Below are 16,262 nucleotides of genomic sequence, written 5' to 3' on the forward strand. Positions count from 1 at the left end.
GAACGAGAATTAGTCTGTCAACTTCAGATTCCAAAACTGGGAAAGGAAGCATGCACCAATAATAAGTTAAGAAATAACATGGGTGGGGGGAGCTGATGGTCTAAGTTTACTGACTCTGAGTTACTTGGAAACACAACGGATATTTCCTTCCCTTATAGGGTACAGTCATCAATTTTCCCCTAGGCCATTTCATTGTTCTCAAAGGATATAGTGTACGACTGAGATTTCGACAAAATAAAGCTTTACGATTGAGACCCATTTGGATAGCTCAGGACTGACACTGAATTCCTTTTTATTTGTATCACTTCTGAACAGAACATTTTCTAGAAATGTACTATAAACTTAGTGAAGTGAAAGTCACTCAGTCATGTCCGACTCCTTGCGACCCCATGGACTATACAGTCCATGGAATTCTCCAGGCCAGAATACTGGAGGGGGTAGCCTTTCCCTTCTCCAAGGGATCTTCCCAATCCAAGGATCAAACCCAGGCCTCCCGCATTGCAGGCGGATTCTTTACCACCTGAGCCACAAGGGAAGCCCAAGAATACTGGAGTGGGTAGCCTATCCCTTCTCCAGCGGATCTTCCCGACCCAGGAATCAAACCACCGCATTGCAGGCGGATTCTTTACCAGTTGAGCTATCATGGTAGCCCAACTATAAACTTAAACAGATGATAACTGTATACACTCAGGGCTTCCTACTGTCCTAATCTGCAGTAGTCTTAGAAACAAGATAAACTAACCTATTTGACATGGTTTGTAATTAGACAGCCTAAGGATCAGGCTGGAGAAAACGAACCTATCTGTGGTGGCCCCTGGCTCTACCTAACAGACTTTATCTTACTGCCTGCTTCTCCACTACTGAGAGTAAATACGGCTCTAAGTTGTTGAGTTCAGAATGCTGTTTTTGTAATAACAACTATACAAAAAATTGCCAACAAAGGTCCATCTAGTCAAAGCTTTGGTTTTTCCAATAGTCATGTATGGACATGAGAGTTGGACTAAAAAGAAAGCTGAGCACCAAAGAACTGATGCTTTTGAACTGTGGTGTTGGAGAAGACTCTTGAGAGTTTCTTGGATGGCAAAGAGATCAAACCAGTCAATCCTAAAGGAAATAAGTCCTGAATACTCAATGGAAGGACTGATGCTGAAGCTGAAGCTCCAATACTTTGGCCACCTGATGTGAAGAACTGACTCACTGAAAAAGACCCTGGTGATGGGAAAGACTGAAAGCAGGAGGAGAAAGGGATAACAGAGGATGAGATGGTTGGATAGCATCACTGACTCGACGGACATGATTTTAAGCAAGCTCCGGGAGTTGGTGATGGACAGGGAAGCCTGGCGTGCTGCAGTCCATGGGGTCACAAGGAGTTGGACACGACTGAGCAAATGAACTGAACTATACAAAAAAATTGGCAAACCATGAGACACTAAGGAACTTGGGCTATTTATTACCTGTATGTACCTAAAATCTGACTAACCTTTACTAAAATTCTACGATATGCTGAATTAATATTTGAGACACACTGAAGGCTTCCCTATATCATTTCCAAAACAGATTTAAGATCAAGGAAGAAACAGAGATATGTCCTAGTTCGTGACCCCAAGGCACTCACTCACTCACAACTTGAGAAATAAACAAACCAGACTCTAAGCTACAAGGCACCTTATGAAGGATGCTAAGCAGACATGAAAGCACTCTAGGAGCAGAGGGGTAAAAAGTAATTCCAACAAGAGACATCTCAGTGGGGAGGTGTGTGTGGGGGGGGGGGGGAGTGCACATTGGGGAAGAGGCTTGAAAGAAGGGTACTTTTCAACAGATAGGAATTTGGGAAGAGCATTTCCAGCCCCCTGAGGAGTGGTGAGCAGTCTGATAATGCAAGGATAGTGGCAAAATTTGAAAAAACAATTTTTGATCAGGCCAGACTGTAAAAGACTTAATATGCCATGACCTTCCTCTGCAGGTAAGGGGAAATGACTAGGGAAAGAGACGATAAGGAGGAGAAAGGTGACAAACAGAAGAGTAAGTCAAGAATCTCAGACACAAAGGAACCTGCTTTGCGATTCTGCAGCCACATGGTACATGGTGGGCTATTGAGATAGAACTCAGACACGAGGAAGATGAAGAGGCCACTTGAGGAAATGGGAACAGAGACAGGGCCTGAATCAGGGCAAATGGTATCCAAGGGTGAAGATACACTATAAGCTAGAATTGATAGATATCTCTATGGAGGAGATGAGAGGAGGAATATGGAAAAATAGTAAAGTACACCATGATACATTCAGACAACAGAGTATTATTCAGCACTAAAAAGAAATAGGGTATCAAGCTACAAAAAGACAGAGAGACCCTTACTAAGCAAAAGAAGCCAATCTGAAAAGGCTACGATCCCAACTAAATGACACTGTAGAAAAGGTAAAACAATGGACTCAGGCAAAAGCTCAGTGGGTGCTAGGGGTCAAGGGGAGGGATGAAGAGGTGTAGCTCAGAGGGTGTGGGGGAAGCGAAAATATCCTGACCTTCTCATAGTGGACACATGTCTCTACACATGTGTCTCAAACCACAGCATGAACAACACCAAGCATGAACCCTAATGTAAACTGTGGGCTTCAGGGGATTATCACATAGTAATGTAGGTTCATCAGCTGTAACAAACACTCCCCCTTGGTGGAGGATATTAACAGCGAGGTGGGCTGGGGGTGGACCTAACACATGTGTGGGGGACAGGGGGTATGCGGGAAATCTCTGTACCTTCCTCTCACTTTTGCTGTGAATATAAAACTGTTATAGAAAGTATCTTTGGAAGAATCCAGTGAATGAGAGAAGTTAAACAAAGAAAAAAACAAAATTATGTTTCATTTAAGACCAGTTAACTCAGTGTATTCTGAAGGATGCCATCAGGTGTCTGAAAACCAGGCACCAGGGCTCAGGAGAGAAGAGAGGGCTACCCTGGATACATTTTGGAGTTATCTGTAAACACAGGGCAGGTGATACTGCCCAAGACCAGAGTAACAGTTATTTGCTAAGTATATATTTTCAGGTTTTATAGTTACATATTGTCATGTTTTATATATTTAGATTTAAAATGTATATGTATATAAAATGTATATTTAGATATAAAATGTATAACGTATATGTATGTGAAGTTGCTCAGTCATATATGACTCTTTGTGATCCCACTGACTGTAGCCTACCAGGCACCTCCGTCAATGGAATTTTCCAGGCAACAGTACTGGAGTCGGTTGCCATTTCCTTCTCCTGGGGATCTTCCTGATTCAGAGATCAAACCCAGGTCTCCTGCATTGCAGGCAGACAGATGCTTTACCGTCTGAGCCACCAGGGAAGCCAATGTATATGTATATACATATGTAAATATACAAATCCAAGGGAAATCTTTTCTTTTCCATCTTACTGTATTATCACTTTTAATAAATAACAGAGAAACATGTTAAAAAAAGAGTAAGTTGGCTAGTATTCTCTTTTTTCCCCTTAATTTAAAACAAGTTGCACTGCCCAAAGACAAGTATGCCTTGGATGAACAAATATAAAGTAAAAACTCTTATAACCAAGCTGTAAAAATATTTCCCCCAGAGAGTTTTCCTAGTCTAATTGTTTGTTTTCACAGCCGTCTTAAAAAAAAACAACACAGTAGGATGAGATGTAGTTAGTGATGTCCTACAGTAGTTTACACACGTCTGGTTAGCAGTCTGCCCTATAAATATACATGTATGTATGCCAAACACGTGCCACTGGAATCTGGGAAACACCGTAAGGTACTGTCACCCTGTAACCCTGCTTCAGAGAAGGGTGCTCCGGGTAGATCTGAGTGGGCACCTTCATTATCCACACTGTGTCCCAACACAGCAACATATATGAGGAATACTCCACCTTTAAAACAGATCAACACTTGCAATGCAATGGTATCTATGAAATTAAGGTGATGCCGACTTCTGAGTGAAGGCAGTGGTTTGAACAGGAGCATCTCCTTCCAATCTCTGCTAAAACACCACTAAAACAATAGAAGAAGGGCTTTAAAAAGACACGAATCCCCAAGGATGAGGAGGCCAGGAAAGGAGACGGGAGCAACGAGGATGCAGAAGCAAGAGAGGAAGGTCTAGCACCCGGCGTCCCCAAGTGAAGGCCCTTCTGGAGGGGGACGTGTCCGGCAGGGGCCGCGGTGCGCTGAGGACGCACCTGGTACCCAGGGGAAGCAGGCAAGGGGGAGATGCCGCCTCACCCCAACGCCCCCGCCCTCCTGCTGACAGTTCCCGGTCCTCGAAACACTGGCAGCCAGGCCGTCACCCTCTGAGCAACAGAGTCTGACCGGAAGAAAGAGGCTGAAAGACACTGCGGTTTGGTGCATTCCCAAACAGATTGGCCACGTCAGCACACAGGACTGAGGTGCCCTCAGGGTCTCCACTCAGCTTTTTGTATCTTCCACTCTTTTAAATCTGAACCAACGACTATGCATCACAGTAGGCAAAAACTACATACAGTTTTTACCCAAGACTGTTTCCCAGCACCTGAGTTCCTGTACTGAGGGGGACCTGAGGAGGCCAGCACTGCGGCTGGATCTCTGGTGGAAGACAGCCCCCAGCACAGCCCTGGGCCGGTCCAGAGACTTCCTTGGACTCTTTCTCCTTCTTGCCTTAGTCTCACATTGGAGGAGAAAACCCTAAGGAACTTCCTGAGGAAAAGTCGCACGTAAGAGTGATTTGCTGTTGTTGCTATTGAGAACTGTGGGTGTGAGGATCTCTTTACTACCCCTTATACTGACTGCTTGTCTGTCTGGGCTGGAAACAACATTCCTTCAGAAAACTGAAGGTCCTTACGATTCTGTGTCCATCACGGGGGTGAGGTGGAATGAACCACCAGGATGCTGGCTGTGAACCAGGATTTGAAGGGGACCATTCCAGAATGGAGCTGAGCAGAATGATGTAGAAGAGACTTCTTCAGGAAAGTCAAGTTTATATAACAACTGGTGATCTTCATGTAACTATGAAGAGACAAGATTTAGACAAGTGGCAAAGAACTGAGTGTTGACTATTGATTAAGTACACGGAAAACTAACAAAAAGTCAATTACTAAGTCCAGGGATGACTAAGATTGTGCGGGAAATAAGACTAAATAAGGTCATGTAGGAGATGTGGTATGAATCCACCTGCCAACGCAGGAGATACAAGAGACACGGGTTCGATCCCTGGGTCAGGAAGGTCCCCTGGAGAAGGAAATGGCAACCCATTCCAGTATTCTTGCCTGGAAAATTCTATGGACAGAAGAGCCTGGCAGGCTACAGTCCAGAGGGTTGCAAAAGAGTCAAATACAAGAGAGCACTCAGGGAGAGGAGGAGGCGATGTATAAGAGTATACACATATTTGTAACAAAGTAAATGCTGAATAGTCATGTATGGATGTGAGAGTTGGACTGTAAAGAAAGCTGAACTCTGAAGAATTGATGCTTTTGAACTGTGGTGTTGGAAATGACTCTTGAGAGTCCCTTGGATTACAAGGAGATTCAACTAGTCCATCTTAAAGGAAATCAGTCCTGAATATTCACTGGAAGGACTGATGTTGAAGCTGAAACTCCCAATACTTTGGCCACCTGATGTGAAGAACTGACTCATTTGAAAAGACCCTGATGCTGGGAAAGATTGAAGGCAGGAGGAGAAGGGGATGACAAGAGGATGAGATGGCTGGATGGCCTCACCAACATGATGAACATGAGTCTGGGTAACCTCTGGGAGTTGGTGATAGACAGGGAAGCCTGGTGTGCTGCAGTCCATGGGGTGGCAAAGAGTCAGACAGGAATGAGCAACTGAACTGAACTGACTGAAATGCTGAATACTGACTTACCCAAAGTTACAAAGTTTCCTCCCTGACCCAGGGAGGAAAGGTTATCAAAAGACAATGCCTCCATATTCTCAGACAACTGAGAGCTATGTTACTGAAGAGTCCTTGTGAGGTGATCAAGTTTATTGCTTAAATAAATTTTTAAAGACAATGCCTGACATTTGAAAATCAAGAAGGAGCACCATAGGCCAGCAATAAGAAACAGAGTTTTAGACCAAAATAATGAACTAAGAAGGCAAGAGTGTCACAGAAGCTGAAAATGGGAGAAGGGAAAGAAGAGGGTGAATAGAAGGCTGGAAGGGCAGGCAACATTCCTAACAAACCTTGGCGAAATACTAGTTTTCAAAACTCTGTGTACAGAACTGTAACAACAGAAACCACACAATCTTTAATTGGTACTGAAAAGCTTTAAAACATAACATTTTGGATGTTTAAACTGATCTGATCCAACCCAGGGTCTATGAATAATTATGTCTTTTCCCTGGAGAGGTAAATAATTACTTAACATCTAAGGTGATGCTGGTATGGAAGAATCCTTAAGGCTGGTAGGACACTTCTCCCAAGGTCTCTGAGCCACAGAACACAGCTAGCCTACTGACGTCATGCACGACAGTACCTGGCTGGGCTGCTGCAGAATTCGAGAGAAGTACCTCCATATAAGACTTTAAGGCAATGGTGAAAATTTGGCAGAAAAGGCCAATGGGCAAGAAGTGGCACTTGTAAGAAAAGTGGCTTAGCTACAACGCACACCCTTATAGATCAAGTGGATTACCATTTGCTTGCCTCTCCCAAAGTGCTTGTACCTACTGGGAGCTCAACATATATTAGCTGAAAGAATAAATGAATTGATTCTTAATTAGAATTAACACCACCGCATTTCTAAGTTTGGATAAGGTTCAGATAATTGCTTCCTGACACTATGTGGTGGGTCACTTGCCATTGCAGATCCAACATGAAGTGAATGGTAAATATCTTATTAGAATTTAATTATGTTATCAGTGGGAGCAATATCTGGGAACATATTTCACTGTCTGCCTCCATGAAATTTCAGCTGGAGTCAAAGCAGGCCATAACTGCACTGTACTGACTTTTAAATTAGAAGTTACCAGAGCTATTAAGGCTCTTAAGGGTTTGAAGAGCTGAGTTCAAAGACAAGACTAATGAAGTGCTGATGGATTTAACAATTCTTTCAAGTATTCTTTACAATTATAATGAAGGACTTTTTCCTTAATTCAGGAACAGTTTTTAAGGTCTTTGTTTTCTGTTGTTGTGTTTTTTTGTTTTTTTTTTTTTTTGGCCTCACCTTGCAGGATCTTAATTCCCTGGGATGCAATCCAGGTGCCAGCAGTGAAAGCACTAGGTCCTACCAGTGGACCACCAGGGAAGTTCCAAGGTCATCTGAATTAGATAAAACTGTTAAACAACCAATCAGACAAGCTCTCTAACAAGAGACTTTTTGTTGTTGCTGTTGTTTAGTTGCTAAGTGTTGTCTGACTCTTAGCAATCCCATGGACTGTCGTCCGCCAAGCTATTCTGTCCATGAGATTTCCCAGGCAAGAATACTAGAGTGGGTTGCCATTTCCTTCCCCAGGGGATGTTCCTATATTTAAGTATTTCTGCAAAGAAACTGAACTCCGATAATGAGGACTGACTTGGGTCAGCAAGTCACTGAAAAGTCAATGAAAACACCCCTTTCTAGCAGTATTCTAGAATTCACACCACTACAAACACCATGCTTCCAGCTTCCAACAGCTGAAGGGAAATTGATGGAAGAAGAGAGGGCTTTCTCAGGTTCTTCCTCTTTGCACTTGCAGTATGAACAGCATGTAGCTGGATGCTTCTTTATAGGATAACCCTATAAATTGTTTTAAAGGCATAGACAACCATGACTTTCCCATGGACTCTGCAGGTCACTCTGCATGTTTTCAGCTCTCAGGGTTGTTGCTACCATCCTGCACCCCTGGGCACAGCAAACGCCAACTATGTTCTCCATCTCCCCTGGCTGTCTCTAATCTCAGCAAGAGTGTGAAGAGGGGGGCAGAGAGAAAAGGGGCTTCCTCTGCATCTTCATAATCCTAAAACCTTTAAGAAAGGCTCCTGTACACTGTGTAAGCCATGCTGTACAAAGTATCAAAATTAAACATTAATTTGTGTCATATTCTCTTTAACACTGAATGTCATACAGACTCAGACGCATAAACTGTAGATAGGAAAAGAAGACCTCTGTAGCATAAACCAGCTCCTCTCCCTTCCCACTGCAACCTCAGGGCATGTAAATCCAAAGATCATATCCGTGAAGCTTGGGGAATGACTTATAAAGCTGACAAGTTACCTCCCTAACCATCCTCAGGCTGGGCTAACAAGAAAATCACTGGGAGCATGCCAAAGAGAACGTCAAGAGAGCCAGAAGCACTTATATTTTGAACACTTTAAGCTCTACGCATACATGTGATACACTGATGAAATTAGGAAGGTACACAGCCACAAACACAATCATAGCACTAAGAAGGCTCACCTGTCCCCACCTCAGTCCTACTCCGCATAGAGAAGGACAAGCTACGACCCAGTGAAGCTCAGCGTCACCCACGATGACACAACTGGTGAGCAAGGGGGACCAGACACGAGACCCTTTAGTGGCAGCCCCCTGACGCGGCTGAAGAGAGCGGTACAAAAATAAACACACGAAGGGCTCACTTGTCTCCATTCACTTACCTGGTTAAAAAACTAGACAGAGAACAGAGAAAGAATAAACACTAAGAAAACTCTCTGGACAGCTTGACACAAGTGGCCCAGATACAAGTTTGGCCATCTACGCAGGCAGGTCCTGCAGGCTCGTAGGAGAGATGGGATCTTTACAACTCATTCCAGAGAAGAGTCCAGCCCACTTATCTGCCTGCCTGATGTAAGCCGATGGGGAAACAGCACGGAGAAGAATGAGGAAGCTCTCACTTCTCTGGGAAAATGAGAAAAAATCCGCCAGCTGACCCTTACTTAGTTTATGACCGACCTTCGTCCATTTTACATCAGGAATGGAAGGTAGAGAGCAGTTAATCCTGAGAGTGCATGCGCCCAGTAATGCCAAGTCTAAACGAAAGCTGGTTACTTTTTCAGTTATAAACAAACCTAGTGACTACAAAGAAAAACAATAAACAAACTAAATATTTAACAATAAAAGGGTTATTTAAAATACATCCAAAGATAAAATATGCAGCTCTCAAAATATTTACAAAGATTGTTTAGTAAAATGCGAAGCCACGTGTGTTATTTTACAGAACCAAGATAAATATTTTATACATATATATAGTAGTATCCTATTACAGTTTATAATTTTAAGAGAAATAAAGACAGGAAGGAAATTCACTAAACTATTAATGATGCCTTTCTCTGGATAGAAGTACATGAGTGACTTTCTTCTTTATACTCTATCTGTTTTACAAACTTTCCATATTGAGTATATACTATCTAATAAGCAGAGGAAACAAGGAAAACTAAACACATTTTCACAGTAAAAGGATACAATTTACCATCAAGAAAACAGAGAAATAATTTATCAATATTTTCTTTGCCTTATAAAATCTTACCTTAACTTTCTTTTTCCAGGTAGATTTTTGCTTCTCCTCTTCTTCCTCAATTAATTTAAGTGCCAGCTCTTTGTTAACTTTTGGCAATTTCTAGTGGAGGAGAAAAAAAAAAGTTGTACTGCAATACCTACAATTGAGCTTTGGAGGTTAAAGCAAAGAGTAGGGACAAAGGGACTCCATGTCCTAGACTGCCTTGGCCAATATACACACACATATTCACTGCTTTTTTTTTTTTTTTTTAATTCACCGCTTTTAACTAATAGTCTGAAAAAAGCAAAAGCTTGCTACTAGTTTCTGCACTGAAAGTGTGTGCGTATGTTTTACAAAATGTCCAGTTAGAAACGATCATATCCCTTGGTGGTCGATCTCGATCAGGCCAGGAAGGCAGGAGGAGACGGGGTTTCCGCTTCCCCTCTGCTGGCTGCAGGGCTGGTGTCATACGTCAATAGTTCTGTCTCCTGGCAGTGACGACGTGGCTCCAGCAGAGCAAGGGAGTCCAGTCTGTGGCTTCCCCACACTCCCAGGAACAGCCTCGGCCTGCCTCGAGGGCCCCACCGCCGGCGGTCAGCCCTCCTCCGAGGTCCGAGTCTCTAGGTCCGCCTGTCTCTTACTGCCAGGAGCTGGCAAGTTAGCTGCTCCCTGTAGCCACCGCCTCCTTTATCAGCGTTTTTGCCTCTTCACCTCTCTAATACCCGGGTAACAATTCTTATACATTAAATTCTCTCTGATAATAGAACTAATGTGGCCTGATTCCTGTCTGGGCCCTGGCATAGTCTGATGACTGTTTCCCATGATCCAAGCAGCTAGCCTAAGACACTCCCATGTGTCACCAAGAAATGGGGATTAGAAAAGCCCCAGCACTCCAAAGTCTAAAAACACCTGTTTGAAAACAGCATTGTATTTTCTTGGTAGGATCGACAGTATCAGCTCACCTGGCATTACCTGCCACAACACCACTATCTTTACCATAAGGATGAAACTAGAGCATCCACCCTCACGACAAATAAAACATATCAGAAATATTAGTGAATGATGTAAACTAAGGATGGGGAAAGTAAGAAATGGATGGCAAGCTTCTCCGAATAATAAACAAAATAAAAATGAAGAACCTTTCTCTAGTAGATTCAATACTGACTGTAATATTTACCTTCAATTGCACTCTTTGTGCTCGTGTTTCTTCTATCTTCTGCCGGATCTTATCTTTCCTATATTCTTCATAAGCAAATGGATTTACCATCAATTTCACCTTTTTGGAGTAGAAGAAAATTAAAACCAAGAGAACTACATTTAGCAGCATGTCTCATATACAGCATGAATATTATGCCAAAGGATAGATCTTTTACAAATCTTAAGTAAGTTTTATAAAAATATACATAAGTAGAGAAGAAATGGCCACAAAGCGATTATCAATCACCTTAAATAACTGTAGCTTTGTACTTACCTTGTGGTAGAGCCTTATATCCATGAAAAATCCATGCATATATGCCCGAAGAAAAGGTGATCCAATGAGATGTGTGAGCCCTGGGGGAAGTTAACCAGAAGAGGGCAGATCTTTATGAAATCCTGATCCTGATTAAAATTCAGCAGTTTTTCACAGATAACAATTTGATTATAATTTCACTTCTAAGTAAAAATTTAAGGATTAGAACCACTTATCTTCTTTAATAACTGCAAAGAAAATTTTAATCTACTTCAGCAACATTATCTAACTTATTTTTAATGCAATATTGTACTAAGCATAAAAATGATGGAAAGGTATTCATGAACTATAACAGACTAGTAAAGAAGGGCTCCCCACACTACTGGTTCTCAGGTTTTTTTCATTCCATGAAAGTGAAGTCACTCAGTCATGTCACTCTTTACGACCCCGTGGACTGTAGCCTACCAGGCTCCTCCGTCCATGGGATTCTCCAGGCAAGAATACTGGAGTAGGTTGCCATTTCCTTCTCCAGGGGATCTTCCCGACCCAGGGATCAAACCCGGGACTCCTGGATTGCAGGTAGACGCTTTACCCTCTGAGCCACCAGGGAAGCCCTTTTCCATAAGCCAGTTTCAAATCTAAGAATAATACTGAGACTCAACACTAGGTTGCCAACTTTCATACTGCCAAGTAAGAACAGGGCTGGGGTAGGGGCGGGAGTGGGGTGGGGGAGGGGGATGGTCCGTAATTTCCAAAAACAAAAGAAAAACTGTGTCACAACAATAAAGTAGAAAGGGTATGTGTTCCCCCAAAAGAGAATAACTGGCAAATGTATACCAACACATATACTAAATACACACATACTGCATTATGGATGAATGAAAAGTCTAAGCCAATGAGTGTCTAGCAGCCCTGCTTTAAAGAGTATCTTTCACAAGGTTCCCAAGATTCAGTAGATTTCATTTATAATTAGTGGTGCAGGGGGTCACATAAGGATGCCCTGCCTATGTCATAGAAATTATTAACTGCAAATATTTACACAGAGAAAGGTTACAAGAATATTCATCTTCAGAATAAGACCGCCTATGAAATAATTCACATGAACAGCACTTTTGTTTATATAATACTAAGTGACTAAGCCTCCAAGGAAAGCATTACCCTGATTTCCAAATTTTAGATATAACCCTCCAGGGCTAAAAATAATGTCTAGGTAAAATCACATAGGTGTACAAAACAGTATACATTATAGAACAACATCAAAAGGCAAACCTAAATTTAGGATAATTTCATAAGGTAATTATAAGTCTTGGTCAGAAAAGTACTTTCTTAGAACGTTAGGTCAATAAAACTCTATTGTTTGAATTTGCACAGTGGAAACTTAAAGGTGCAGTGGGGAGGGCTGAACCTTAATGAAATGTCCAAATGCACAACAATCTGCATTGAGGTACCTGCACATGTGTTTTTATAATTTTTTATTTCCTCTATTAAGTATACAGAACTTATATTTATGGCCCAGAATTATTCCCATTCCAAGTTAGGTCATGAATAAAATCCAGCAGGAAGTTTTTCACATTAAAACAATTGTAAGGAGAGATCTGGCATCAGGTTTTCTCATCCTTAGCTCCAGACAACACCGGTCCCAACAGATCTTGGAGGAAGACGAGGGTGTGTGATTAAGTAAGTTTCCTCCCTCCTAGTGATTTACAGTGTATAATGACATTAAAGGCTCAAAGTCCACAGAAGAGAAACTGATTTAACTTGGTTAAACTGAACATTTCTCAAATAAACTTATTTGCCACAAATCTCTTAAAATGATAGGTAACATTATGGATTGTTTAAATACTGTGCTGAGTAATTTTCAGGCATAATCTGATTCATTCTCTAAGCAACTCGATGAGTAGGTGCCATTATTATTATTTTATAGATGAGGAAACGAAGGCACAATGTAATTAAGTAAACTGGTCAAGTCACAGAGCTATTTCGCGGTAGAGGTGGGGTGTGAGCCCATGTCAGCCTCCCTAAAGCCTGTATCAGCCACTATGCTGCCCATCTAGCACTTCTGACAGAAGCAGGGGTCCATGAAACACATTTTGGGAAATGGCATGGTACAGGACCTGCTAAAGGCCATAGCTAGGAAATGACAGAACCTGCAACTTTTCAAATGCTATAATCTTGAGAAACAAGGGAAGTCAGTTCCATGGCCTTATTTTTACTTTAACATAAGCTACTTATTTGATAAATGAAAATACTGATGGTAAAATCTATTGAAAAATATAACCAATGGCTATAATAATCTACATGAAAATGATTTCTAGTATAATTTATTTTGTTGAATATTATATCTATTTCCATAGTCTTAAAAATAGGCAGTGTGGGGACTTCCCTGATGGTCCAGTGGCTAAGACTCCGTGCTTCCAACGCAGGGGACCCAGGTTTGAACCCTGGTTGGGGAACAAGATCCCACATGCTGCAGCTAAGAGTTCACATGCCACAACTAAAGATCCTGTGTGCTGCAACTAAGACCTTGTGCAGCCAAATAAAAAAATAAGCATCTGAAGAAAAAAACTGGCAGCATGAATGTATTTTAACAAAACGTATTTAAACCTTTATAACTGCCTTCCTCACCCAAAATAAACATAGTCAAGAGACTGAAAAAGCACCCAAAATATACTAAACACGGTAGTTTTTAAAAATCCACAAAATAAAAATGTCTTTTTATTCTTCAGTGTAAGAATGTAGGTGAGTGTCACACAACCATACTATAAAAATTACGCTGGAGATATTTAAGAAGGCATTTCCATAGAAAGATTTATTTTACCTTTTTTCATCCATAAGTCACTTTTCAAAAGGCTAAACACAACTCTTTCCTTCTTAAACACATTAAAATTTAAGGAATTATTTTGGTGGTAGCTGGCAGAAAATAATTTTGCTTGAATTAACTGCGCTAAAAGATATGGTTTAAATATAAAGTTTAAGACTCTAGTCTAATCTGTTACATGATTCTATTTTCTTTTAACATTCAACTGCTATTGTATATCTCTCTGTTCTAAAGACAACTAAGCTGCCTAGGCTTGCAGAGAATGGATCCTATTTTCGTATTCTCAATAATTTGCTATGCAGCCTTTTTTCAAGAGAACAAGATTAACAAAACCTACTCTCATCCTGCAAACTAGTGCTAGTCAACTAAGACAAATATGTTCTTCAGGGTGTCAGTATGGCTGAGGTTAGTTAAGAGCACAGACTCTAGGTTTAAATTCTAACCCTCACATTTACCACCACCGAAGCCTTTGGGAAGTTACTTTAATCTTTCCATGCCTCAGTTTCTTAACCTAGAAAATGAAATCATAATAGTATCCACTCAACAGGTGTGAGGATTAAATAAAATGTATATAAAACATTCAGAATACTGCCTGGGCAAATGTAAGCCCTATTTTAATGCTGGCCATTATTAAGAAGCATTTTTGGTTTGTATTCTTTAAATTCAAATAACAGTTAAGGTTCTACATACTTGAGGATTCAACCCATGGTTTCTAAATTGTGGATTTGGTCTATTAATAAGCAAACTTACAAGGGAGACAAAAAGCATTTACGTGCAGTCTCTGAGATTTCTCACAATCTTATTATATTCAAATAGTACTTGAGAGAAAGTCACTGCTTCCAGGAACTGGTATTTTCCTATACACAGGTGGTAGGCCAAAAAAACTGTTCCTCACTTAACATACAAAAACACTTCAGTAGATTGAACTTATCTGAATCTTCCAAGCAGACACTATATGTACTATGTTTAATACCTGATTTGTCAGAAAGAGAAGATCTGCAATATCAGATGAATGTGACTCCATCACTTTTGATGTTCAAAATTCAAAACAAGTAGAAATAATTTTATAAACATTTCATTGTAATTTTCTTTTACCTAAATTTTCAAGGTCTTTCTTGGTGACAAATTTGTAATCATCATAAACTGTGCTTTCTGGGTTCTCTTCTAATTCTTCTGTCAAGTTGTCCAAGAAGGAACACCACCTGGGAGCAGGACCCAAAACCTGCCGGGTTGACGAAAAGGTTAGCAAGTGTATACCCTCATCATATCAACTAAGGGTCAGTTATTTTACAACCAGTTTCCGTAAATACACTTTTATTTTATTTTTTTTTTCGTAAATACACTTTTAAAATCCTTGATTCCATCAGAAGTACTGAGAAATAACTGCAAAATGCACCATCAAGTCTATAATGGAAGAGAATAAACAAAGTAGGAAGAAGATTAGGCTTACAAGGGAAAAAACCTCAGTCTGGGATACAATGATATTAATGAATATTCTTACATGAGAACTATAAAAAATAAACAATAATTCAGGTACTAAGAATAACATCCATCTATATAGTTTCACCACCTCTCTCATTCAAAATATAAATAGAATTTACAAAGGCATACACTTGGCATAGCAGATTTTTTAAGTTTGTCATGCATGACAAACAAAAGTCTAAACAAAAGGAGAATCACCCTTTCCTAAGAGTTTTCAACTAATGACTTGATAATTACATTCGATCTTGTATGGTCCATTTCATTTAATTTATGAAAAAATTAAAATTCTGTGTATAGAATTCTTCAGATTTAACCTAAAACTGGTGGCCAAGATCCACAATTAGTCCCAATGAAAGGCTGAGGAACAAAGGATTAAAGAGAATTTATAACCAAGTAATAAGATATGAATACTTCAATTTGTAACCCAATTACTTCCATAAAATAATGATTGTTTTTCACTTTTTTGCCCTTGATACAAATCTTTCCCACCAGATGCCTCACCCACTGAGGTCAACATTTATCCCAAAGGAAATAACACTCAGCGGGAAAGCCAAGATCATGGTAGAGGCTTTCAGAAGAGAGAACTCTAGGCTCTTACAAAATGGATCTACCTGCCTGTGTATTCTGACAGTAATCAATTAAACAGGGGGGAAAAAAAAAAACAAAATTCATAGTGGAAATTATTAAATCTAGCTTAAACTTTTTGGAGAAGGGAAGGCAGGAGGAGGAGAGTTACATCAAAGAAAAATGGCCCCTAATATCCTCTTCAACCATTTAAAAAAAAAAAAGAAAAAAGCAGATGTTAGATATAGCCATACTAATTTATAATTTTATTATTTTGCCTGATTAGAAAGAGAATGATCCCACTACTCCTGCCAAAGGCTATGGGGCTCATGAACAAGAAAAACAACTCTTAATGACAATTAAAAAGTACCACTGAGAATTTTCTTACTAGCATAATCTATATAATTCTTAAAAACAGAAAGAAAGGTCTTGATACACTTAGTCGTTTGACTAACCATAAAAGACAAATCTTCAAGAAATGTAAGGCAATAAAAAAAAAATCAATGTAGACCACTTTAAAGAAACTGTTCTGATATTAAGCAATTTTA

The 16,262-nt window shown here is 40.3% G+C and overlaps 1 protein-coding gene and 1 non-coding gene across 2 annotated transcripts in view; one reads left to right on the forward strand and one right to left on the reverse strand.

The window, feature by feature from the left end:
• Positions 1-16,262, reverse strand: part of NOL10 (nucleolar protein 10) — an 85,722-nt gene that overhangs the window by 16,735 nt on the left and 52,725 nt on the right. The window contains exons 14-17 of the mRNA XM_061154813.1: positions 14,764-14,890; positions 10,872-10,951; positions 10,578-10,676; positions 9,431-9,520 (exon numbers count right to left, since the gene is read on the reverse strand). Of these exons, the coding sequence (XP_061010796.1) occupies positions 9,431-9,520; positions 10,578-10,676; positions 10,872-10,951; positions 14,764-14,890 (396 nt within the window). The remainder of the gene's footprint in view (positions 1-9,430; positions 9,521-10,577; positions 10,677-10,871; positions 10,952-14,763; positions 14,891-16,262) is intronic.
• Positions 13,231-13,303, forward strand: TRNAG-UCC (transfer RNA glycine (anticodon UCC)). Its single transcript has one exon. It is a non-coding gene; the product is annotated as a tRNA-Gly (tRNA).

Source organism: Dama dama, chromosome 11, assembly GCF_033118175.1.
Source record: "Dama dama isolate Ldn47 chromosome 11, ASM3311817v1, whole genome shotgun sequence".
Lineage (NCBI taxonomy): Eukaryota > Metazoa > Chordata > Mammalia > Artiodactyla > Cervidae > Dama > Dama dama.